Source organism: Lutra lutra, chromosome 5, assembly GCF_902655055.1.
Source record: "Lutra lutra chromosome 5, mLutLut1.2, whole genome shotgun sequence".
NCBI classification, from domain to species: domain Eukaryota; kingdom Metazoa; phylum Chordata; class Mammalia; order Carnivora; family Mustelidae; genus Lutra; species Lutra lutra.
In genome coordinates this window covers 74,188,079-74,215,004 of record NC_062282.1, presented here as the reverse complement: position 1 = coordinate 74,215,004, position 26,926 = coordinate 74,188,079, and the positions used below count along the sequence as shown (strand labels likewise).

General features: G+C 43.7%; 1 protein-coding gene across 8 annotated transcripts in view; it reads right to left on the bottom strand.

The window, feature by feature from the left end:
* The window catches only part of PCBD2 (pterin-4 alpha-carbinolamine dehydratase 2), a 76,102-nt gene that overhangs the window by 46,364 nt on the left and 2,812 nt on the right, over nucleotides 1-26,926 (bottom strand). For 4 of the 8 annotated variants that reach the window (XR_007127338.1, XR_007127337.1, XR_007127339.1 and 1 more), the window contains exon 2: nucleotides 25,609-25,740. Coding sequence is in view for 4 of the 8 variants with exons in the window: in XM_047729112.1 (XP_047585068.1) it covers nucleotides 25,609-25,740 (132 nt within the window). In the remaining 4 variants the exon portion in view is untranslated. Of the gene's footprint in view, nucleotides 1-6,933; nucleotides 6,993-23,786; nucleotides 23,993-24,246; nucleotides 24,731-25,608; nucleotides 25,742-26,926 lie in introns of those variants that run through there. The other 4 variants (XM_047729116.1, XM_047729115.1, XM_047729114.1 and 1 more) reach the window with 4 other exon arrangements.

Sequence of the window (26,926 nt, the reverse complement as noted above, 5' to 3'; positions counted from 1 at the left end):
CCAGAGGGGGAGCCCGATGCAGGGCTTAATTCCAGGACCCCAGGATCATGACCGGAGCCAAAGGCAGACGCCCAACCAACCTAGCCATCCAGGTGGGTGCCCCTGTGCATCTGACTCTTGATTTCAGCTCAGATCATGATCTCAGGGTTGTGAGATTGAGCCTCGCACTGGTCTCCGCACTGGGCATGGAGCCTCCTTCAGATTCTCCCTCTCTCTCTCCCTCATCCCTCCCCTCTCCCTCTATTTAAAAAAAAAAAAAAAAAATAGATTTAACTTAAGAAAAATCTGCTCACAACTAAGGATAGAGAAAAAAAGTTATATTAATATAACAAGTATTTACATTCCCTTTAAATAAAGCCTTTGGCTTTTATAAGTATAGGTAGGCCCTACTTCATTGAAAAGCTTAAAAAATTAGATGTAAACAGATTTTTTTGATGCAGCACCTTTCTGTTGCCACTTGTGAGTTTATGAGTTAGTAACAAGTCTGGTTCCTTCAAAGCAAATGGGAAATGGTTTGGGCTTTAACGCAATAATTTAAAACCTGGTAATAAATTCCTTTAATAGCATTCTAAATATACATATTAAAAGTAATTAAACTTTCTAAACCTAATGCTTGAATTTCAGACAGCATTCAAGCATTCCTAACTTCACAACCTGCTAACTCTATCCCTTCCCCCTGCCCTGCACCGCCTCAGCACAAGCCCCTCAGCCTCTACTAGCACAAAATTAATTCAGAGGCTCATTTCCATTAGCCAAATGCCAATCCAAACTCCAGCCCTGGGCTTCCCAACTGCCCCACCCAACACCCAAAAGCACCATGTGACTGTCTCTGCTCCAAAGGGTGGGGGCTTCACGAAAGAGTGACACCACCCAACCCGGAAAATCAGCAGTAAAACTCAGGGTGCCACTGAGAGCCACCCTGTATTACAAAGGTGAAGTGGTCAGTAAGTGGAAAAGCTACCTCAGAATATCTCTGCTGCCACTTCTCAGTGAGAAAAATCACTTTTAAGAGCTAGTCAAGGGTGCCTGGGTGGCTCAGTGGGTTAAGCCGCTGCTTTCGGCTCAGGTCATGATCTCAGTGTCCTGGGATCAAGCCCCGCATCGGGCTCTCTGCTCAGCAGGGAGCCTGCTTCCTCCTCTCTCTCTGCCTGCCTCTCTGCCTGCTTGTGATCTCTCTCTGTCACATAAATAAATAAAATCTTAAAAAAAAAAAAAAAAAGAGCTAATCAAAGCTCCATGAGAGGGGAGAGGCTCACCGAGCCACTGCTGGGTTCCAGTGTGGTACCCAAGGTCGGTGGCCACAAGACCAGAGCCTGAGATGTGTGTGACAATAAACACTGCAAGGCAGCAACACGGTCGGCACAGAGGCCACAAAACTGCAGAGCAAGAAGCAAAAGCTCGAGCCCCCACGCTCACAAAGCTAAAACGTTTCCTCGTGTGAGAAACAGAACCACCACTAACAATTTTCGGAAATAATGTTTGAGTCTTGGCTCAATTGGATAATTTTGTTCTGCACCAAAGACAATTCCATTCAAATTCTCAAAGTCTATGGGTAGATCTGTACTAATTTCAAGACATAGTTTCCTTCTAAGCCCAAAGAAATGAAAGGCAGAAACCAGCGAAAGAAAAAAAAATAGTAACAACATATATGAGAGGGTTTGCCATTTTATGAAAAACAAATGAAGAATTACAGTCACATCACACTGATAAACTGAGAGGCTGCCAGTGGTTTTCAGGGCAGATGTAACATTTTAACAAATGTGATTGTTTGTGAACGAAATAATTCTGATCAAAAACTTAATTGCAGCCAAAGTGAGCCCTGGGTTGTGTCACCATAATCCACTCTGACAGGAAGCAGTGAGTGGAGATTCCTACTGTGAACGGAGCACATGTGAAAGGTCAGCTCTGGCCTGGAACTTCAAAACCGTTAACGTGTAAAACAGTGTGCATTAGAGCCCGGAATGGCTAAGCACTGGATTAGCGGATGTCCGCTGTGTGGGTCTGATGTGCTTTTGGCAGGTAATGGTTAATTTGTAAATAGGCAATGTATTGTGACTTTCTTCTGTGCCTCTTCCCAACCCTGGTCAGCAGAGCCCATTCTTAATTACAGACAGGGTATTACAATATTAGATAGATGATATGGGCTCGTTGTAACAAAGTTTCGTATTTTAAAAATTAAACTTATTTTTTAATAATTTGGTAAGAAAAAGTTGTGTGTTGCTAAAAAAATGAATGTCTGCTGATATGAGCAAAAAAATGTTTCATGTAAAATCTACTTGTCTATCCGATAGCAACTATATTATAATAGCCAAAATTTGCCAAGTAAGGATTTCATTACTAGAAATCTAAACTTCACTCAGATACTATCATCTGAAAAAAGTTATACAATGTTGTTTTGCATGGCTTAAAACAAAATTCTAAATAAAAATCCAGTTCTTACCACAGTTTTCACTCCTGAACATGAGATGTTAACTTATGAAAGAATCAGGCTCAACGTGCCTTCTAAGCCAATGCATGCAAAAGTACCTCATACATACTCTGAGCTATCAAGTTGGCCCATTTGACTTTATTTTTTTTTAAAGATTTTATTTATTATTTATTTGACAGAGAGAGATCACAAGTAGACAGAGAGGCAGGCAGGCAGAGAGAGAGAGAGAGAGAGGGAAGCAGGCTCCCTGTCGAGCAGAGAGCCCGATGCGGGACTCGATCCCAGGACCCTGAGATCATGACCTGAGCCGAAGGCAGCGGCTTAACCCACTGAGCCACCCAGGCGCCCCTGGCCCATTTGACTTTAAATTAGCCATTTCTCCCATATCTAAACCACTTCCAGTAACACCGCATTAATAAGAGATAAAAGCTGACACTGTGAACTTCAGTGATTTTAGGATTTAACTCATTTCTGAGTTGAGAGGAAATAATACTTATCTTTGACAATAAGGTCTTCCAAAATAAGCTTTATTTCTGTTCAAAATCAGCCTTCTAAGGTTGTGTCTCTCTGGTGCTAGACAGATGCAGCTGTTGGGCCCTCTTTAGGCTAAATCTAGGGATATTGACAGAGGCTCCATGGCAAGGTGGCCACGTGGCCAGCACTCTCATGATTACTATCCCCTTCAGAACATCAACTGACATGTTTAAAAACAAAACCACACACAGGATTCTAAAGGCAGTGGAAGATGGAGGAGAAAAACTAGTGGCCAGCATAATTCCTCATGTTTCCACTTTCCATACACAATCTGAAACCTTTAACATATCGGGAAGATTTGGGATCTCCTCAACAGTCTGCCCCTCAAAGTACTGGGTATTCAAATATACTAGTCTGCTGCTCTGTCCCCAGCAATCCCCTGGCCCCTAGGCCTGCGACACTGTCCCTGGCCCCTGCCAGGAGCCTACAGTGTGGTGGAGAAGACAGAAAGGCCAACCATGAAGACCTAGTATGGAAAGGAGGTAGAAGACTACAGAGCCAAGAAAGGCTGTGAGAGACTGGTGCTGGGCGCACCCGTCTTCCCTCTTCACCCCTCTTTTCCACAGACATCTGAGTAGATACTGCCCTGCCAGTTACCCTAGGAGCTGAGTGTATCATAGGTACACACACAGGAAGGAGACGTCATGATTCACCAAAAAAAATATTTTACAAGGCTCCAAACTGGTCATTACGGTATTTTTTCATACTGTTAAGTAACTAATTACACCAAGTAACACACTCAATATATAATTTTGCCCTCACTCAGAATCATTTCTTCCACTCACCATAACATTTTCAGCCCAATTATTCTTGGCTACCCTTCTTCTTCATCAGTGAGGCTCAAGCTCAAAGAAGCTTACAAAGGTCCCTCCAGAAAGATGAGCAACAAAGCAGAAATGCCTCCACACTGAGTTCCAAACTAACGTGAGTACACCCACTCAGGGTTGGGAACCCCATGCTGCAGTGCTGCATGCCACCCAACCCACAGGATCAACACTTAGGACGCTCCCTCTCTCCCTGGAGCAAGAGGACTGCTCAGAAACAGTGCTTATTTCTTAATGGCTTATATTCGTTTACACATTAAAATACTGAATGTCCAGAAAGCTGAATTTATACTTTAATTCAGTTCTGGACAGACAGCTGTATGGCTCAGTCATTAAGCATCTGCCTTTGGCTCAGGTCATGATCCCAGGGTCCTGAGATCAAGTCCCACATGGGGCTCCCTGCTCAGTGGGGAGCCCGCTTCTCCCTCTGCCGGCTGCTCCCCCTGCTTGTGCTCTCTCTCTTTGACGAATAAATAAAACCTGAAAAAAAGGGGGGCACCTAAGTGGCTCAGTTGGTTAAGCAACTGCCTTTGGCTCAGGTCATGATCCTGGAGTCCCAGGATTGAGTCCCACGTCAGGCTCCCTGCTCAGAGAGGAGTCTACTTCTCCCTCTAACTCCCCACCCCAATTCTCTCTCTCTCAAATAAATAAAATCTTTACCAAAACCATTTAAAATAATAATAATAATGATTATTATTATTATTATTATTCAGTTCTGGACTGTGAGTTAGTTTTCACAAATACAAAGAAATATGTTACCGGCTTCTTTTTAAGGACCCACATTCAAATGGGAGGACACTGAAGAAATTTATCATTCAATTCTTATTTGTAGAAGCAGATTCTCTGTAACTTGTAAATTATTGTGATTTACAGTGAATCATTATTATATCCATAAATGCTGGAAAGTTGGTGAACAACATGATATAATGACACCCCAAAACAATTTTAGAACTGCAGGTGCACAAATCATAACATGTGGGAGATGACTCAAAGGATAATGGGGAATAAAACAGTTTAGGAAGGGTCACATGGAGGAGGGAAAGGGGCGAGGGCACAAACCCCAATTTTCTAAGATGTCTGTAAAACCACACTACTCATTTATAGGCAGATGCAGTGGGGCAGGCAGGCATGGGCCACAGAGTCAACAGCCACGTTCAAACAAGCAAAGGCAAAATGCTCCGTAATTTACAACAACCCAATCACATCGCTCATTCTTTTGAGGTTAAATGCTACTGACATAAGCTCCACCTGAATCCAATCAATGTGGAGACTTTGAGAAGATTCACACGAAAGGACTAAATTTGTCACAAATGGGTTGGTTTCCGATCTTAATGTAGCCAAGTTGCTTTACTCTGACCTCCATTGAACAAATCAACTTAATGGGCACTAGGAGTGCTATAAAACTTAACAATGGAGTGATTTTTAACTTTTAAAATATAGTTATGAAGCAAAATGTTGGATAGCTTCTACAATACTGGAAATCAAATTAAATCTAGATGTTTTTTAACAGTCTTGACAGATATAATCCTAGTTACCATGTAAATTTATGGTAAGCTGCTGTGATATTAGCCACAGGTGCTACTTTTAATATATGAGCCGCATCTGGCTGGGAATAGAATTTCTCAGAGGACTGAAAATGACCTCACTATCAGACAATGGAAGGGGAAAAAACAAGACCACTGTGGCATATAAAAAGCTGAAGATGTGGTCCACAACTAAATATTTCACATAAAATTCATTTTAACTCTGCAGTTATAGGTTAAAGGATATTATGCTTTCAATATCTAAGAGGCGTAGATATATTTCAGCCAAATAGCCAAAAAAATAAGAATGTAAGACAGTTATGAATGCCCTGGCTACACACAGAATGCTGGTTTTCCAACCTTTGATCAATGTCAGAAAAATGATGCAAGAAGACTTGAAAAGAAAATTCTTTCATGGTTCCCAAGAATGTGACGTGATTAGACACCACCAAGCCTACCAAACCAAGATGTGACAATTACTGATCTCCACGCAGCAGCAGCTCTCCAGTGCCTGGGCAACATCACTGGCTGTGTTCTTAAACTTCTTTGGAGTCATTCATCATGCCCAAGAAAACATTCTCATCAGGTGAAGTTTTTGAAAAATCACTTCAAGTAATTACCATTCTGAGTTTAAAACCCACCAATATCACCCACAGACAAATACAGGCAGAGAACACAAGTTTCTCTTACCTCTCCAATTCAAAAGTTAAAGGACGAGTATGTAGAAAACACGGGATTGTTTCCTTTTCAGAAACCCTTCCTGAACCATTTGAAAGCCACCATTTGCCAGAGAACTGGCAAGTGTGGAAATGTGATAGAGGATTTACAAAGATTTAATTTCCTATGAAATAACTCTTCCTGAATTAAACAAGCCTTCTTTATCTGGAAAAAAAATTCTCTAAAAGAGAAACATTTCTTTGAAAATATTCCCTACATCATTGCACTAAGCTGTGAGAATGGTAGCTACAAAGCCCTATAACATAACATTTTCCTTCTGACCTTCTCAAGTAACTTGAAAGGGCTTGATTTCTTAGCTTCAGGAGATCAGTTCAATCTAGGTGATGATTTTTCTTTTCTTTTTTTTTTTTTTTAAAAACAAGTAACTGGATCCAAACCTGATCTTGAGGGCATCAAGACCCTGAGTATCTTTAACAAGAAGAACCCAGTATGACTCCCTGATGCTTTTGTGACCGGCTGGAAGCAAGAATATGGATCATTTAGAAAAGGTAGGCTCACAAAGCCTCATCTGTGAGATGGTTAGTCACTGCAGAACGGGACTGGTTGAACTAAATATGGCCTTTCTGTGCAATGGAATACTATATAAATATCCCACCGTTAAAAGTCATGAAGTAAAATATTTTACTGACAGAGAAAAATGTTCCCTATACACGAAGGGAAAAAAGCAAGTGAGCAAACTACACTACGACATGACCCCAAATATATATGCATACATACCTATGTACATAGTCATAAAATACAGATTCACGTATACTGTTTTTTAAGCAGGCAGAAGGATTACAAGTACATCTTGCTCCTTTGTACTTTTTTTGCTTTCCAAATTATAAAACACAGTATGCCACCAGGAAAAAAAAAAAGTTGTATTTTATTAACAAGCTAAACATACCACACGAGTGTAACTGGGAGCCATCGTTCCCAGAAGAGCAAGAGGGGCCTGGCTGATGTCTGTGGGGTACGCAAGCCATGCATACATGTTAAACCCTTCAAGTGAAACCTTGCAGTTTTAAGTAAACAGCAAGATGGAAGAAACTTGTCCTCAAGCTAACATAGCAGAATCTCACTTTAAGACACTGAGAAGTACAACGGCCCTCTCTTCTACACATCTGATCCACAGCTATATGGTCAGGGGCTCAGAAAGCTGATGTCTCTCAGTGCAGGACAAGCTTACCCTCTCGACACAGAGTTCTAATTTGCCAAGTAAAATTTGCTAATTAGCTGCTCTCTGCAGATCTTCTATCTGGAAGTGACTTCCCTCTGCAGGTACAAGCTGACTTTCATCTGGAGTCAACTTAGGGCCAATAACTGAATGATCAAGTATTATAAATGAATGCTATCAGGGCAAGGCATGGGGAGCCATATAGCAATTTACAGGTCAAAAGTCAAACAGTACCTGGCTTCTCTTTTCTTCAAAATATAGCCTCCTTTAGGCCCTCCAAAATAGATGTTTTATCCTAAACAAAGAAACAGATTCAATTTTGAACTCAATAGCAGAGTTGTTCATTCAGAGGTCTAAGACGTTCGGAAACAAAAAGGCAATCCACATTCTGATTTATTCCACAAACCTTCAAAATCCAGATCTGTGTTAGACAAGAGCTTTGGCCTTAGGGCAGGAAGCCTGGCCTGGGAGGGAAACCCACTGCCTCCTTCCTCTGTTAAGTCTGAGCAGGGTCCTTAACTTCCCTCTTTCCACCATGACCAAACTGGGTTACAACACCTAACCCTGTAAGAATGCTGGGAAGCTTCAATGAAATAGAAAGAAAGAAAGAAGAAAAGAAGGAAGGAAGAAAGAAAGAGAAAAAGAAAGAAAGGAAGGAAGGAAAAAAGGAAGAAGAGGAAGGAAGCAAGCGAGCTACATTATCTTCCAGGTCCCTAACAGAGACCCACTATCACCTACTAGATGCTCAAACACTCCTTAGTTCATAAACATTTCTGTGACTCTCCAAACTCACAGAGACAACTGCTTTGACTGCATTTCAGGTAAATAACACAACATTGAGTGTTACCTATATACACTGGCACCTGGGTGGCTCTGTCAGTTAAGCGTCTGACTTCCGCTCAGGTCATGATCTCAGGGTTCTCGAATTGAGCCCCGAATCATGAACCCTGAGTCCCAGGCTCCCTGCTCAGTGGGGAGTCTGCTTCTTTCTCTTCCTCTGCCCCTCTCCCTGCATGTGCTCTCTCACTCCCTCTCTCTCTCTCAAGTAAATAAAATCTTTTTTTTAAAGTTATCTGTATATAGAACGACCCTAAAGCAACATTTTTCATTTAATCAAAATTTCTAAAAGTAATTCCTGAAAAATGTACCCAATGAATTTATAAACTTTTCTACCTAAAACACCAGGAAGTTACTATTTTTTTAAAAAGTCAACTAACAGGGGCGCCTGGGTGGCTCAGTGGGTTAAAGCCTCTGCCTTCAGCTCGGGTCATGGTCTCAGGGTCCTGGGATCAAGCCCCACATCAGGATCTCTGCTCACCGGGGAGCCTGCTTCCCCCTCTCTCTGCCTGCCTCTCTGCCTACTTGTGATCTCTGTCAAATAAATAAAATCTTAAAAAAATAAAAATAAAAAGTCAACCAACAGTAGTAGACTAATGAACACAGAAAAATTAAAAAAAAAAGGATCTAGGATTAAAAGAATGGTCTTGAAACAAAAATGAATGCCTAATCAATATTAGTAAACAGGCCTAGGGCAGTCTCTCAGCAAGACACTTTGTGGAAGCTTGGAAGAATCTGCCATGAGCTCTCAGGACACCGAAATTCACAAAAGACAAAAGTTGTGGGTGGCTGAAGCTGTGGAGCCCAAATTCCAAGCGCTAACCTCCATCTCTCATTATGGGAGGAAATTTACTACAGATGCCCATCTGCGGGCATGCCCATCTATAAGGGCCTCACTTCCTTCTCTGATACTTCCAAACCGCAAGCTGCACAAAGACACATTCAATGCTGTTCTGGGAAGCGCCAGCAGGCCATTACAGATGATCCCATCATACTCAACTACTTACCGCCAACACCACCAGTCACCATTAGGAACCATCTGTGTCCAAGAGTAAGGAAAAGAGGGAGGGGACAAGTCCCTGGTGAGAAAGGATTTTAGGTATATAAATAATCTGTAGGAGACAAAGAGATGAAAAACACAACTCTCTGGGGCCAAGGGCACTGGCTAGGATCACCTATGGTGAACCCAATCAAGGGACCTCATGTATTCAAGATTTATGTAGGTCTATCTAAATCAAAGCAAACAAGCAAAACACGTACATAACACTGGGCTGGGTACTGTGAGAAATGTACACCAGCACAACCCGAGTCTCTGCCCTCAAGGTGCTTGATTCTTAGGTGGGGAGAGACAAAGGTGAGTAGCTACATCTCCCAGCTGCACAATCTAATCGGAACTTAGTCACATTCTAATTCTCCCACCAGTTCATTGTTAATGTGGGCAAACTACTTCACCCCTAAGCCTTGGTTGCCTCAACCCTTTTAGCTCTAATGTTCATCGATTCAACATCAAAACAAGGCTGAAAGAATATCACAAACAACATAACCCAGAATGGAAGAACCAACAAGACTAATGTCTATGGATACGAAGGTCTGTATAAGGCACCTGAGCAACGCGTCCTGCCCGGGCTCGCCTATACTGCCATATCTTCCAGCCACCCTCACCACAGATGTCATTGATGACATCCATGCCACTTAATACAGTGGTCATCCTTTGGTACTACTTGGACTCTCAACACAACTGATTCCTCCTCCCTTTTAATTTTTTTTTTATTTGTTTATTTTCCTCCTCCCTTTTAAAACACCATCGTTAGGATTCTGTGATAGAGTAGGGGCCTGACTGTCTTCCTATTTCACTAGTAAGTCTTCTTCAGTCTTCTGCCAGCTCCTGCTCTTCCTTCCAACACCTAAATAGACGGCATCATGAGCCCTCTTCTCTCCTCACATTACACTTTCTGAGTGGTCTCTTCCATTACCTTGGCTTTTTTACACACATACCTGAGACTTCCCAGCTACCCACAACCCAGACCTCCATTCTAAATCCCTAACTCAGACATAAAACTACCTTCTTTAAGTTGAAGTCCCAGCAACTCACACTTAACAATGTTCCAACCAGAAGACTTCATCACAGCACCCCTACCATGTTCCCCTCCCATACTTCCCCAGCTTAATGAATGCCACTTCTGACCACCCGGATCCTCTAGAAGTCATTTTTAACACTCCCTTCACTTCTTCCACCTCACCCATCACCACTCCTTCCTAGTCAGAGAATCTCAGGTGCTCCCTTTATAAAAGTTACGTGTGGCACCACTGGTCCCTGCTCATGTGAGTTCCAAAATACAGCTTCAACCCCTCTAGCTCTCTGCTTGTCCTCTGTCACTATCACAGTCCACAGCCCCCTGCTGGGTCCACCCTAATGACAGGTCTCACCTGGATGACTGCACAAGCTCCTTACTATTCTCCCTATATGACCTTTGCCCCCTCCCCCTTCTACTCCATCCTCTAAGAAACGGCATCAGTCCTTCACCCTCCCCCACCTACTTTCAGGATATCATCCTTCCCTTTCCACCCCTCTGAGAGTCTCACGACAACCTTTCTGCTTCCCATAATACCTCGCACTTGACCCCCTAGTCGTCTTCCCACCATCTTTGCTTGCCACTGTCATGGTGCCTGTGGATGTCCTCACAGATGCTTTCCAGTATGTCAACAATGCCAAAAGGAGAGGCAAACACCACTTTCTTCTTAGACTGTGCTCCAAAGTCATTGTCAGGTTTCAGACTGTGAAGATGAAGCATAGTTATGCTGGTGAATTAGAGGTCACAGATAACCACGTCAATCAGGAAATTGTCAACCTCAGGGGCAGGTCAAATCGGTGAGGAGTGATCAGCCCTAGATCTGATGTGCAACTCAAAGATCTAGAAAAATGGCTAAATAGGGGTTCCTGAGGGGCTCAGTCAATAAGCCTCTAACTCTTGATCTCAGCTCAGGTCTGGTTCTCAGGGTCCTGAGTTCAAGCCCAGTGCTGGGATCCATGCTGGCTGTGGAGCCTACAAAAAAAGGAAGAGAGGAAAGAAGAAAAAAAGGCTAAATAACCTGCCTTCATCCTTTTGATTTCATTGTACTGACAACCTCAGCTGGCATCATGGACCACTGAGAATCAAGAAGTAAACATAGGAGGGAAAATCCGAGGATTCTTTTCCCAGGAATGTAATACATCTGTGCACATAAAATGCCTCAAGGGACCAAGCAGTAGGGGGGAGAAAAGGCATCAGCTTCTCAGTTCCTTAGGGAGAACTTCCGTGAATTAGGTCTTAACCATTATTCTTTCTCATAACACTCTTTTCTATTGGAGGCGCAGCATCCATTCTGGCAAATGGTTGGCAAGTGATTGGAAACTGCCTGAGGTCAAGTTCCAAGTCCACTGGACTAACTGTGGGGCTTTGGGCAAGTCACTTAATCTAAACCTCGGTTTCCAATCTGTAAAATGAGGAAAACAGTCTCTAGTTCACAGGGTTTTGTGAAGATTAAGTGAATAAACACATATAACATCCTTACAAAATAGTGCCTGGCCCAAGGTTTAAGTGTTCATTAAACATTAGCTACTAGGATTTTCCTTCATGGCACTTATCATAACTTGCAATTATATAGTCATTGCTTTATTTATGTTCTCCCTCCACTCCCATATCTAGTGAGCTCCATGAAAATGGAGCAATATCTGCTTTGCTCATCACTGCACCCCCAGGGTCTAGCACAGTGCCTAGACTATGTAATAGCTTATTAGTGCTGGGTGTATGACAGGAAAAACTTTCTGGAAGTGGGTGAGATGCAGACATATGAACAAAAGATAGGTGGGATGGAATAAAGAAGGTGAAGAACAGCTTAAATAAAGGTAGGAAAGAAATGAACCAAGATGCTCGAGGTCTTGGCTCCAGCTCCAGCATTGCCACTGTTTCCTGCTCCCTCTATCTCAACCTGTCTCCCCACTTCTTCAGTGAGGAGGATGACTAAGTGACCTCTTAGTTCTAATCTCTAATAGACTAAAGAGGCCTCTGGCAGAGGAATTATGAGAGGTAGGGTTAAGGGCCAGCCTATGGGCAGCTCTGAAAACCTCTGAACAGGGGAGCCTGGGTGGCACAGTCAGTTAAGCATCTGACTCTTGGCTTCAGCTCAGGTCATGATCTCAGGGTTCTGAGATCAAGCCCTGAGTTGGACTCTGCGCTCAGCATAAAGTCTGTTTGGGATTCTCTCCCTCTGCCCATAGCCATCCCTGCCCCATGCACACCCTCACATGCTCTGTCTCTCTCTCAAATAAATAAATCTTAAAAAAAAGAAAAGAAAACCTCTGAGAAGATGATGTTTTGGGGCCCCTGGGTGGCTCAGTCGTTAAGAGGCTGCCTTCAGCTCAGGTCATGATCCCAGAGTCCTGGGATCAAGCCCCACATTAGGATCCCTGCTCTGCAGGGGGGGCCTGCTTCTCCCTCTCCCACTCCCCCTGCTTATATTCCCTCTCTCACTGTGTCTCTGTCAAGTAAATAAATAAAATCTTAAAAAAAAAAAAAGATGATGATGATGTCTTGTAAGATAAAATAGGAAGGAAATGGGACTTTCTGAGTAGAGACCAACTTCGTCACAACAAAGCAGCATGGAGACCAACACACAAAGGGAGATAAAAGGCTGTAAGAAAGCTTACACGGGAACTCAAGGGGGAGACAAGGTGAACCCAGACTAGAGCACAATCTTGGGGAAAGACACTGAGTTCTCAGTAACTGATAACCAGGATAGTTCTTCAGTTTTCGGTTAAGGTGCTCAAGAAAATGGTGGCACTGCTGAGAGCAACAAGCAAGTTGGAGGAAAGAAAGGTAAGTTTGTTTTCAGATACTCTAAACCTGAAACACTAAACTGAGGAGAGACAGCACCACAAGAACCCACCTTTCCAATCTTCAGTCCATCTCATTGAACCACACTTAGGGCTCTCATTTCCCCAACAGGTTACAAATAAATAAGAGGTGCCCTGCCCCTGTCCTTGACCTACATACTTCCTTAGCCCCTTCACTCAAAAAAACCTATCAGACTTTTTTTTTTTTCCGTACCTATTGACCACCTTTCTCCAATTCCCTCTTTCCCCACCCTCCATCTCTGGTAACCACAAGTCTGATCACTTTTTATGTAAGTCCTTTTGTTTTCAGATTCCACATTCAAGTGAGATCATACAGTATCTATCTTTCTCTGACTTATTTCACTTAGCGTGACGTCCTCAAGTGGTAGGGTTTCCTCATTTTTTTAACGACTGAATAATATTCCATTGTAATACATACCACATCTTTTTTTTAATGTTTTTTATTTTAATTTCAATATAGTTAACATATAGTGCTATATTGGTTTCAGATTTACAATACAGTGATTCAATAACTATAGGGTACGGGTGCCTGGGTGGCTCAGTGGGTTAAGTGACCTACTCTTGGTTTCAGAGATAGAGCCCTGCGATGGGCTCCACACTGGGCAGGGAGTCTGCTCAAGGGTCTCTCCCTCTACCTTTGCCCCTCCCCCTGCTCCAGTGCCCACTCTCTACCCCCCCAAATAAATAAATAAACAAGACAGTTTTTTAAAATTCTATGTATCAGTGCTCATCACAGTAAGTGTACTCTTATTCCCTTCACCTATTCCCCTCACTCCCCCACTTGCCTTCCCTCTGGTAACCATCTGTTTTTTCTCTCAAGTTAAGAGTCTGTTTTTTGGTTTGTCTTTCTTTTTTTCCTTTGTTCATTTGTTTTGTTTTGTAAATTCCATATGTAAGTGAAATCATATGGTATTTGTCTTTCTCTGACCGACTTATTTCACTGGGTGTTATATTCCCTAATGCCATCCATGTTGTTCCAAATGGCAAGATTATGGCTGAATAAGATTTCATTGTGTGTATATAGAGACATAAATATACATTTATAAACAAACAATTTATAATATAGGTATGTACTACATCTTCTTTATCTGTTCATCTATCAGTGGAACTTAGGCTGCTTTCATAACTTTGCTATTTTAAATAATACTGCAATAAACATAAGGATGCAGATATCCTTTCAAATTAGTGTTTTTATTCTTTGGGTAAATACCCAGTAATGCAATTACTTGATCGTAGGGTAGTTCTATTTTTAATTTTTTGAGGAAACTCCATATTGTTTCCAGAGTGGCGGCACCACTCTGCATTCCCACTAACAGTGCAAGTTTCTCCACATCCTCACCAATACCTGTTGTTTCTTGTGTTGTTGATTTTAGCCATTCTGACAGGTGGGAGGTGAGATCTCATTGTAGTTTTGATTCGTATTTCCCTAACCATGAGTGATCCCGAGCATCTTTTCATGTGTCTGTTGGCCATCTGGATGTTTTCTTTGAAGAAATGTATGTTCATGTCTTCTGCCCATTTTTTAATTGGATTATTTGGTTTTGGATGTTGAATTTTATAAGATCTTTATGTATTTTGGATACTAATCCTTTGTAGGGTATGTCATTTGCAAGTATCTTCTCCCATTCAGTAGGCTTTCAGTTTTGTTAACAGTTTCCTCCACTGTGCAGAAGCTTTTTATTTTCATGTAGTTCCAATAGTTTATTTTTGCTTTTATATGCCTTCCCTCAGGAGACACATCAAGAAAAGTGTTGCTTTGGCTGATGTCAGAGAAATTACTGCCTGTGCTCTTCTAGGATTTTAACTGTTTTGGGTCTCACATTTAAGTCTTTAATCCATTTTGAGTTAATTTTTGTATACAGTGAAGGAAGTGGTCCAGTTTCATTCTTTCGAATGTAGCTGTCAGGTTTTCCCAACACCATTTGTTGACGAGTCTTTCTCCCATTGCATATTCTTGCCTCTTCTGCCAAAGATTAATTGACCAGGGGTGCCTGGGTGGCTCAGTGGGTTAAAGCCTCTGCCTTCAGCTCAGGTCATGATCCTAGGGTCCTGGGATCGAGCTCCGCATCGGGCTCTCTGCTCAGCGGGGAGTCTGCTTCCCACCCCCCCTGCCTGCCTCTCTGCCTACTTGTGATCTCTGTCAAATAAATAAATAAAATCTTAAAAAAAAAAAGATTAATTGACCATATAATCACAGGTTCATTTCTGGACTTTCTCTCCTATTCCACTTCTATTTTTGTGCCAGTGCCCTAATATTTTGATTACTACAGCTTGGTAGTATAACTTGAAATCTGGACTTGTGATACCTCCAGGCTTTTCTTTTTCCAGACTATTTTGACTATTTAGGGTCTTCTGTGGTTCCATACAGAGTTGAGGATTATTTGTTCTAGTTCTTTGAAAAATGCTGCCATTGTTCTTGTTTTTGAAGTAAGCTCTACAAGCAATGTGGGGCTTAAACTTATAACCCTGACATCAAGAGTCACATGCTCTATCAACTGAGCCAGCCAGGTGCCCCTAATGCTGTTGGTCTTTTGATAGGGATTGAATTAAATCTACAGACTGCTTTGGATAGTATGGACATTTTAATAATACTTGTTCTCTCAACCTATGAGCATGGAATATCGTTCCATATGTTGGTGTCATATTCGGCTTCTTTCATCAGTGTTTTATAGTCTATAGACTACAGGTCTTTCACCTCCTTGGCTAAGTTTATTCCTAGATATTTTATTATTTTGGGTATAAATGCACATGGGATTGCTTTCTTAATCTTTCTGTTGCTTCATTATAGTGTACAGAAATACAACAGATTTCTGTATGTACACTGATTTTGTATCCTGCAACCTTACTGAATTCATTTATCAGTTCTAGTAGTTTTTTGGTGGAATCTTCAGGGTTTCCCATATATAATATAGACCACAACTTCTGTACCCATTCACTTGTCAATGGACACTTAGGTTGCTTCCTTGTCTTAGTTGTTGTAAATTATGGTGCTTGAACATAGGAGTGCCTATACCTCTTTGAGTTACTTTTGGATCATTTCCTTTGGATACAGTCCCACAATATACAGGTTATTGAAACATATGGTAGTTTTAATTTTTTGAGGATCCTCCATTATGTTTTCTAATCTGGCAATACCAACCTGTCAGACCTTTAAGGACCAACTCAAAACTCCCCTTCTCTAGGCAGCCATGCCAGAGTACAACTTCTGTTTATTAGTACTTCACATTTTAGTGCCTCATCAATATGAAAATTAAAAAAATCAACTATCTTGTATAATTCAGATGTGCTACCTCCCCAATAAAACTGGAAGGTCCTGGGGCACCTGGCTGGCTCAGTCAGTAGAGCATGTGACTCTTGATCTCGAGGTTGTGAATTCGATTCCCATACTGAGTGTAGAGATTACTTTAAAATAAAATCTGGGAGCCTGGGTGGCTCAGTCAGCTGAGCCTGTCTGACTCTTGGCTTCTGTTCAGGTTGTGATCTCAGTGTCATGAGATTGAGCCCCACATCAGGGTCTGCGCTGAGTGCAGAGTCTGCTTAAGACCCTCCCTTTCCCTCTGCCCCTCCCCTCTGTGCTCTCTCTCTAAAATAAATAAGTAAATCTTTCAAAGATAAAATAAAATTTCAAAAAAAAAAAAAAAAACCACAAAAACCTAGAAGGTCTTCTGTGCAGAAATGGAATCATGTACTTTACTTACATTGTCCTCCTTCCACACTCAGAGTAGAGCTAGTCCCTCAGGGGTGACCAGCTCAAAGACCACGCTACGTTCCCTGATCCCACCAGAGGTAGGCTCTGTGGCTCTCAGTGGGAAGACCACATAGATCCCTGCCCAGCCCAAACTGGATCTTCTCCAGGTGCCTGGCATGCATCCACAGCCAGGGCTGCAATGGTGAGGACAGGGCACTGGAAATCAGTTTGATGAATGATACGGTAGAAGGCCACAATCCTGCCTTGCTGGCTGAGGGCATAGGAGCAAACAGATTCATTAGCAGTGATGGCTGTTTTGATAGGATTGATTTTAACAATACAATTCAACGACCTGATTGCTCAACAGTGATACCTGGGTTACTCTTGAACAAGTACAGCTTTGTTTGTTTTAGTTGGTGAATAGTGCCTTTCTCAGGGAAGTGTTGTCAAACCCTTTTAAGGTAGAAAGTAATCCAACAGGTAGTCCTTGGAAAAAAGGTATCTCCTAGAAAAAAATAAATAAATGTAAAAACAAAACAACTTTCTGTGTCACTGTGGTATCAAAACATGTTGCTGTAGGAATCAGAGATGTGAGTGTGACACCCACTGTGACATGACCCAGAGTGACCACAAGCAATCTCACGGTCTCGGTCTGGTTCAGGGTCCTTCTGGAAAATTCAGTGAACTAGTTAAAATGGCCCATTCCAGCCTGGATCGGAAGGGCAATACAAACAGTAAATTATCTGCAAAATGGGGAAGACGACGTACTGTTCTGTTTACAGTGATGTAGGGCAAAGAGCAGAACACAAAGACCTCCAAGCCATGGAAGAAGCTCCTCTCCCACCTGTCCACAGTTGGGGGCTGACTCCCTCCTGGGAGCAGAGGGTACCTGGTCACCCCCTGGCCACAGAAACCGTTCTGCATCATTCTACTTGCTGCTAGGTAGAGATGACCAGCTGCGGAGGCTGCTCCTTCACGTACCCAAGATCCGTACTTTGAAAGAGTTGAATATAAGTTTCTACATCACAGACCTAATGCGCCAAAACTCTACAGACAAAACTCTTCCTTTGCAAACGTGGACATTGTTTTCAATGGCTGTACTGAAGCAAAAGGCTGGTATGAGCAAGACCAAAATACATTGAAGTTATTATTTGAGGTCTCCTTTAAATTATTTTCTGTAATTACTGAGCCAGCCGTCCATTGTTATTAATTCATATTCAACCTATTTAAGCAGTCCCAGCAATGCAGGCGGAAAACAAATGCCTCGGTAATTTCCTAACTTTTGAGTGTTATTTTCTTGTCAGTTAAATTTAAAGCAACCCATTTCTGACCACATTATACCAAGTTAATCTCATTTAAAGTGCTTCACAAACCCTAACGGCTATGCTCAGGTTTTGTACTAATGAAAGCAATTTACATAAATGAAATTTATGTCAATGCATTTCATGAAAAATTTTTTATTTTATAATAACTATAGTACTTATATGATAACATCTGTTGATATTCACAGTCTAAAGCTGGCAAAGATTTAAACCCACAACATTTTCCATGCATCATGTACATTATCTGTGAAAAGCAATAAAAAAAAGCAATGAATGCATTAATCATACCAATATCATCTGCAAAGCATAAATCTGAAATACCTTTCACGTCAGCTCAAACTGCTTTTTATTTTTTACACACCTGATTTTATGCCATCTGTAAAAGGGCAAGACTAAGACTGCTGAGGAAATTCTATTTCTTGGCTGTTTGACTTTCACAGAATACTTTGGCTACGTTCTGTAAACAGAAGATTTACTATACGACTAAGAAAACGTGAAGCAGTTGAAAGTCCACTTTTATGAAAGGCCGGGGTAGCAGCCCCAGTGTTTTCACGCCGCACCGTGGCGCCATATTTGCATGTTGGACACCTGTTTTACATTTCCCCTTGTCTGTCCATGACATGCGTTTTCGCAAATACACATAGGGCCTAAACCCATTTTATGAGATAAACAGCAGAGGCAAGATGCCCAATGATACCTTTTTAGTCTCTAGTTTCACTCCTCTGAAGGACACCAATACTGCTGTCCCAGCCACTGCCCAACACCACGAGCATCATCTGCCCACAACTCCCGGGAGCCCAGCATGAATACACCACACAGAAATTTTTTTTTTTTTAAAGATTTTTATTTGTTTATTTGACAGAGAGAGATCACAAGTAGATGGAGGCAGGCAGAGAGAGAGAGAGGGAAGCAGGATCTCTGCCGAGCAGAGAACCCGATGCGGGACTCGATCCCAGGACCCTGAGATCATGACCTGAGCCGAAGGCAGCGGCTTAACCCACTGAGCCACCCAGGCGCCCTCACAGAAATTTTTTTTAAAAGATTTTATTATTTACCTGAGAGGGAGAAAGAAGAGCTAGAAAGCACAAGGAGGGAGAGCACCACGGAGAGAGGCAGGCGCCCCGGGGAGCAGGGAGCCCGACGAAGCGGGGCTCGTTCCCAGGACCCTGGGATCATGACCTGAGCCGAAGGCAGACGCTTAACTGACTGAGCCTCCCAGGCGCCCCACCACGTAGGTATTTTAATTAGCTCCTCCAATGTTAGGTAAAGTTTGCTCAGATGTGTTGCTCTCCATTCCAGTGACAACGAAGGATGCTTTCTGAGGTTTCGAGTCAACAGCAGCCACAGAGCCCATCAGTGGGCAAGAGTGACACCAAGGCCACCGTGTGCAATAAGCATACCGGTTTTCACCTGACCTGGTTCCCAGACACACAGACAGGAGCCTCTATGGTAACAGCAAAGGACACTCTCTAAGCTACATGATGAATCAGCCTTGGGAACACTTCCCTCCTGGGAGTGTTCCCCTACCTTCAACAAGCAGGGTACGTTTCCACTTTCAAGAGAGCTCAGATGTGACATTCCTATTATTGCATTACTGACTCAGAACTCTGCACCGAGTTTTGGCTTACAACAATGAACAATGAAACCTGAATTAATTCTTCCACAACGAGAACTGTTGAGAGCTGTGTCCCACTGAGGACTGTTAAGATTTTCATTAACAGTTGTCTTTCTTCTGGTATTGAGCTTTTGACTTCACTAAGTGTTTCAAAATGTTAACCATAAGCCTATTATCAAATTCCTCAATAAAACATTTTTATAAAGTAAATGAGCAACAGTAACTTTCAACAGCTCTACAGCAGGAGCTCCAGGGCACAAGAAGGGAAAGATTTTACCAACCCCAAACTCACATATGGTGCTACTGCTGCTAGATGCACGAAATGGTGTTCCTTGGCAACCCACCCTCACGGCCCCGCCACTCAGGGGGCCCATCGCCGCGCCCCACCCTCTCAGCAGCAGCAGTTACAGCAACCGCAACGTGAAGAACAAGAGGCCAAACAAACGAAGCTCGGACCTTGCCTGTAAGCTGTACCCGAGACCCGCTATGCAGTCGAAAAGGGCCATTTTTGTAGGTCAAAATGGGCTGAGGGTAAGCCAGGTTCTATGAGTCACTCTAAGAAAATCGAATGCCTCAAGGGCCAGTCCATTGGAGGCAGCCCTGGCGGGCACAGGAGCTCCTCTGGGAATGCAGGGAATCCCAGGTCCTTGTCGAAAGGCTGCGTCCCCTTCTCCTGAGTCAAAAGTGTTCTCCATTACCAACTGGAATCTCCTCGTAGCCTCCTCCTGGAATTCTTCATTCACCCAAGAGATACCAAACCAGGTGCGGTGTCCCATGGCGGCTGCTGGCCTATTCCCGATACTCGCTCCTCTCCACCCTGAACAAGGGAGGCTCAGCATCCCTAAGGGAGAGAAGGGGAGCCTTCCCCTGGGGCTTGAGCTGCTGCACAGCCACTCGGAGCTCCGGCCCAGGAGGGCTCCACCTGCTGGCATCTGGGATAGCTGTTTCCTGGGTTCCAGAGCCTCACCTTCTGCACCTACCTCCAAAACTTCAAACCGCACCTGATTCTGGAAGCTTCTCACTTGACCCGACTCATAACACCTAATAAAATATACCTTTATAAGACATGTATCCCGCGTTTCTAACAAGACTTCTTGTTCTTTCCATGCAGGCACCCTGCAGTTGCCAAACACCTAAGAATCAGTTTGTCTCTGAGAGACCTCTCCCTCCTTAAGTCTACAAGAACAGAAGAAAAGCATCTAGTGCTCATAAACGTCCTCACAAATGCCAAGCCCACCCTGTGTGAGCCCAAGCGCTCCAAGTACAGACACCTGTGGCTCCAAGTCCAGGCAGCGCTATGCTCTGACGGCTCAAGGAGGCTCGCCATGCCCATCATGCTGCCCCTCGACCCTCCACACCTCCCCCGGGGAGACTCAGCGGCTCCTGGCCACACAACCTCTGCCCCGGCGGCCACCAACACTGTTACAACCCCTTGGGAATTCTGCTCTTACAGTCTGTAAATATTTGCACCCATCTGAGCTATCAAATGAATGCGAACCATTTGGAACTAACCATATCCTAGAATAAAACCACAAAGAGAAAGAAAGTTCCGATGTATTTTGCTGTCTACTTATTGTTATAGTGAAACCTAGAATAACCCAAAGCTTTGAGAATTAGGTCTCTCACCCAGGGTCACTAATTTTTCTCCCTCCCTTCCTTCCTTCCTCCCTCCCTTCCTTTCTTAAAATTTTACTTGAGAGGTAGAGAGAAAAAAAAAAAAGAGAGAGAGAGAGCATGAGCAGGAGGAGGGGGAGGGAGAAGCAGCCTCTCCACGGAGCAGGGAGCCCACCTTGGGGCTCGATCCTAGGACCCTGGAATCATGACCTGAGAGGAAGGCAGGCACTTAATCCCACGGAGCCACCCAAGCACCCATGAAAAATGTTTCTAAAAGGTATGGTTCGTTACCTATAGTAATAAGAGAAATGAATTCTAATGCAAATATGTGACACCATTTCATCACACATTCTACATTAGCAAGCCCTTTAAAAACGGTAACACCCAGCAAGTATAACCTTCCTCCTGAAGAATTATTGTAAGTAAAAAGATGATGTAGAGAACTGAAAAATGTCCATAACCTATTAAGATAAAAAAGAACAGAATTTTTAGCTGTATGTTCAGCTGACTTTTAAAAATATATACTGACATCCAGTGTGGGCTGAACTCCGCTAAGGGAAAGAGGGGACCAGTTCGGACAGCAGCTCCCTCCAGTTTCCAGAGCTGAGGCCAGGAGAGGTCCGGCCACTGCCAGGAACACATGGGGCACGGGGCCCTCCCCAACTCTTGCTAAGGGCAGGGCCACACCAAAGGAGACCTGGCCTCATGGAACTGTGCCTAGGCACATGGAAGTGCCTCCTCACAACGGAAAATTCTAGGCTAACATTCTCACTATCCATTTTGCACACACACAGGATAATATCTAGAAGATAAATTTCTAGATTCGGACAATGGGTATGTGCATTTTAAAAGCGGATACACAGGGCAGGGGGCGCCTGGGTGGCTCAGTGGGTTAAAGCCTCTGCCTTCGGCTCAGGTCATGATCCCAGGGTCCTGGGATCTAGCCCCTCTTCAGGCTCTCTGCTCAGCAGGGAACCTGCTTCCTCCTCTCTCTCTGCCTTCCTCTCTGCCTACTTGTGATCTCTCTCTGTCAAATAAATAAATAAAATCTTTTTAAAAAAAAATAAAATAGGGGCGCCTGGGTGGCTCAGTGGGTTGGGCCTCTGCCTTCAGCTCAGGTCATGATCTCAGGGTCCTGGGATCGAGCCCTGCATCGGGCTCTCTGCTTGGCGGTGAGCCTGCTTCCTCCTCTCTCTGCCTGCCTCTCTGCCTACTTGTGATCTCTCTCTCTCTTTCTCTCTCTGTCAAATAAATAAATAAAAATCTTAAAAAAAATAAAAAATAAAATAAAAATAAAAGCAGATACACACTCCCCAACTGCCCTCTAAGAAGGTTATACCAATGGACAGCCCCACCTCTTGCCTCACCGTCTCCCACATCACAGCCCCACCTCCCTCCTTACCAGCTAGATTCCAAATGCCAATGTTTTAATTCCTGCCTTTACTTACGCATTACTTCCCTTGCCCCTCAGTTCCTCCACTGGACTCAAAACCTTGGGATCATCCTTGACTCTCCCTCCCCCCGCACCATATCCAATCTAACAGCAAGTCTTGTTTGTTCTCTCTTCAAAATACACGAGGAATCCTACATTTCTCTTCACTGCCATTTACTCATTTGCTTCTTGTCTACCTTCTGCACTAGAACAGAACTATCTGAGCTTAGACTTGTGCCTGGCACAGTGAAGATGCTTCATACATATTTGGTGAGTGAATAAATACCATTTTTACAGTAAAAGTCAAGCTGGTTTTTAAAACCATCACCGCATGAAAAGTACTATGTTGTGGATAAACTCTATCAGAGGAAAAAGACTAGAAAATAAACACTAGATGGAAGAAGTTGCAGTGGGACTTTTTCTTAATGTACAACGTCCTATTTTAGCATTTCCTATTATTGTTTTATAATAAAAATGAGGATCTTTTCTGTCCTAAATAAAAGGTTAGTGAGCATCTATGAGGAAGAGAGGGTCACGACTGTAAGCATCGGCTGTGAAAAAGAGAAAGGTGGGGCACCTGGGTGGCTCAGTGGGTTAAGCCACTGCCTTCGGCTCAGGTCATGATCTCAGGGTCCTGGGATCGAGACCCATATCGGGCTCTCTGCTCAGCAGGGAGCCTGCTTCCTCCTCTCTCTCTGCCTGCCTCTCTGCCTGCTTGTGATCTCTGTCTGTCAAATAAATAAATAAAATCTTCAAAAAAAAAAAGAGAGAGAGAGAAAGGTAACTCTGAGAGCTGGAGCTGGCCTGGCAGGCGCACCAAGGCCCTGGGGTTACACACGAACAGCAGACAAGGCCACTCCGCGAGCAGGATGGATTCAAACAAAAACAAGACCAAGTGCAAGGTTAAGTGAACGTAGACAAAACATGAACACTGTGCACACCACAAAGCACCAAACGTCCCCCCTCTCCCAGCTAATGAGTGAGTGTTGCTTCTCTGCCTACTTCAGCTTTGGCCCCACTTTAGTCTACCCTCCCTACGGGTAAGATGGATTAAAATACTGAAGCACAGAGCTGCCCATTTTCTGACAGCGTCCAAGCCAGACCAAACTATCCTCCCGACACCATCAGTTCCCTAACACGCGCAGTCTGCCTCTTGCCGCAACAAAGCAATTCAGCCCCACCTGCTCCAGGAAGCGGCGGTGGTCCTAGTGATCTCGGGCGGGTGGGCAATGACAGGTGTCACGACATCAGCTGCAATTACCGGCCACTGGGCATGCAGAAGCCCTAAGAGACCCAGCTGGAAAACTGACCCCAGGAGATGATCTCAGGGCTGGTTCTCTGAATACACTCCCTGATTTTCTTGTCATCTGCCTCTTTTTCCTAAAAGCTGAGGGAAGAAAATAAACAAAAAAATTTTTTTAAGTCAAAGTAATAGGGCGCCTGGGTGGCTCAGTGGGTTAAGCCGCTGCCTTCGGCTCAGGTCATGATCTCAGGGTCCTGGGATCGAGTCCCGCATCGGGTTCTCTGCTCGGCAGAGATCCTGCTTCCCTCTCTCTCTCTGCCTGCCTCTCCATCTACTTGTGATCTCTCTCTGTCAAATAAATAAATAAAATCTTTAAAAAATAATAATAAATAAATAAATAAAGTCAAAGTAATAAAATGTCCCAATGAACAGTATTACAATTAATCAAGGATGCCCTGCACAGCTTCTCTTTCCTCCCATTTCTGAAAGTCGCCCCAAGCACAGGGTTAGCGGGGGCTGGATGACTGACTCTTGGGCAGAGCCCGAGGCAACGCTACTCAAATACTTTAAGCCACATGTTCAAGCCCAATAAATTAGCCCAGGCTTAAAGAAGTCAGGCTGTACACATGTAAGAATTTTAATAAGCCCGGAAAATGCTACCTAGAGCTTATGCACGAGCTTACTGTACCAATGGGATTCGCTGCCACCAGCCACAGAGTGCTAAGCCCCTGACAAGAGCTGTCAAGCACATGGGGCAGCAGGGACAGGGAGTCGGCTTGGTCTAGGTCTCCTCAGGAGCTGGAGACTGAAAGCAGAAGGCTGGCAGCCAGATGGATGGAGAGCAGAAGAGGGCACGCAGCTCAGTGGAGCCAACAGCATTTCCTAGGAAAACACGTCAAAGGTTTGTTTGGTGGAAACCTGGTCCTTACACACCCTTCCAGAAACTAGCAAACACTGTAATCAATGTCTGCATTTATCAAATGCCTGTTTGTATCCAGAACTGTGTTAGCTACAATAGAGAGTTATTGAAGCAAACATGGTCTCTGCCTTCTAGATGCTGACACCTAATATAAATAAAAACAGTAAATCTGTCCAGAGGATTACCAAACTCGCTGAACAAACATGAAATAGTCAAAAGCACCGACCTTGTACAAATGCTGTGGGGTAAGAGCTGCAGGGTAAGTCATGGGAGATGACTCTCTAAACAGGGCGGGGCTCTAATGGAACAGTCATCTTGTCAAGGCCGAGTCTCCAAGGGGGAAGGTCAGCTTTTAAGAAAAGCTGCAAGGGCTGGGGTAAAACGAGCCAATCAGAGAAATGCGTGAAGCTTGGGGCTTGAACGAGAGAATGAAATATGTGTACACAGAGAAAGAAAACTTGACAAGCATCCAAGAAAAGTAGGGGGAATCAGTCGAGCAGGTGTATGTTTCTCTACTGCTGTTCCTCAAGCCCTCTTCTGATACACACAAGAAACTCACACATCCTTTTAATGTTATTTAAACTTTGAAAGGAAACTAAATGTCCTAACCCACACCAAACCAGAGGGTTCAGAATCTGATTTTCCAGATGACAAAAACCACTCCCTTCCCCTAGAGCTGGGACTCACCCAGCTGGATGGCAGCACCTGTCCACAAGGGCAGTGCAGCTGTCACTGACATCTTAAGGATCCACACGGGACCAGACCACCAGTAATATTAAAGATCCGCAGCCTGAGAGGACACAGACAGACCAGGGTACTAGCAAGGATATGTCATATTCACCTGATTAAAATTTTTGAAGGAAAATTCCTTGTAGATGGCATCTCTCTCATGTAATTCTGACCATCCTGCTGCTTTCAGGTCAAGGATAACTTGGTTCCTCTCCTCTGCTGTCAAATGGCGAGCATCTGCTGCCTATAAAAGAACACACGTAATACCTGAAATGTAGAGGTTCAGTCAAACTCTATTGCATAGCCCTTTCCCTTATGGAGAGATGCAGAAAAACACCTTAAGGGCAACAATCAGTGACCATTTTGGATTCCTCCATTCTCAAAAAATAGACGAGGCTAGCTCCATACAAAATAAGCTGCCTCCATGCTAAGGTGTCTCACACTTACTGTTGCCTCACACTTCACAATTCTGTGTCTCTGGTTTATCACAGATACAACCATCAACCATTACCATTGGTCATCTTACCACGACCGTATTACTAATGGCCACCATGCCCAGATGTGGGAAATTCGGTAAGCATACCCATGCAAGGAGACCCTGCAAGTCCGCTGTCAGGGCCCAAATTAGAACTCAGGGCTCTATACTCCTGATCCATTGCTCTTTGGACAGTCCCACATACCGTGGTGTTCTTCACTGCCTACGCACATGGCTCTTAACTCTCTGGGTGCACTCTCCCCTTTCTGATGAAAACTAACTTCCAGGGGGAAAAACACAATCACACACTTAACACAGGATTTGGGATAATAACTTCTGGGGGTCCACAGATCCTCTACACTACAGGCAAAAAGCCCTTGCCTTAGTACAGTGAGTTTTTCCAGAATACCAGTAAGACAGATCCCCCCAGTCTGGCCAGAGCACTGTCCACCTTGTTGCCACACTCACCCTGGTGACGAAACTCACAAACCCAGAGTCCTGTTGGCTAACATGCCCCCACTTCCCATGCAATTTGTTTTTTAATTGAAAGAACTCTATACATCATGGCCAGAGAAAGGAGAGGACATTCTAGCAGAAGTCAGAAGAGCTTAGCTCTCGCTCCAGCATAAATGCCAACCAGTATCTCCGACCATACCTATTTGCAGGGCTACTGAAGGCTCAGGTAAGAGAGGGATTGTCACCCAGAAAGACAAAACATATTATAAAGGGCTCCTCATCAAACAGCAACTAGGGGCTTAGCTGTATCCCCTACCGTGAAATTACAACTCATTCCCACTTCAGAAACCCTGAAACTGTTCATCACTGACATTAAAGTAAGTAAAAGGGCAGAGTAAGTAAAACTACTGTAAGATAATTTATTCTGGGACACCTGTCTGGCTCAGTCCGTTAAGCATCTGCATTCAGCTCGGGTCACGATCTCAGGGTCCTAGGATCA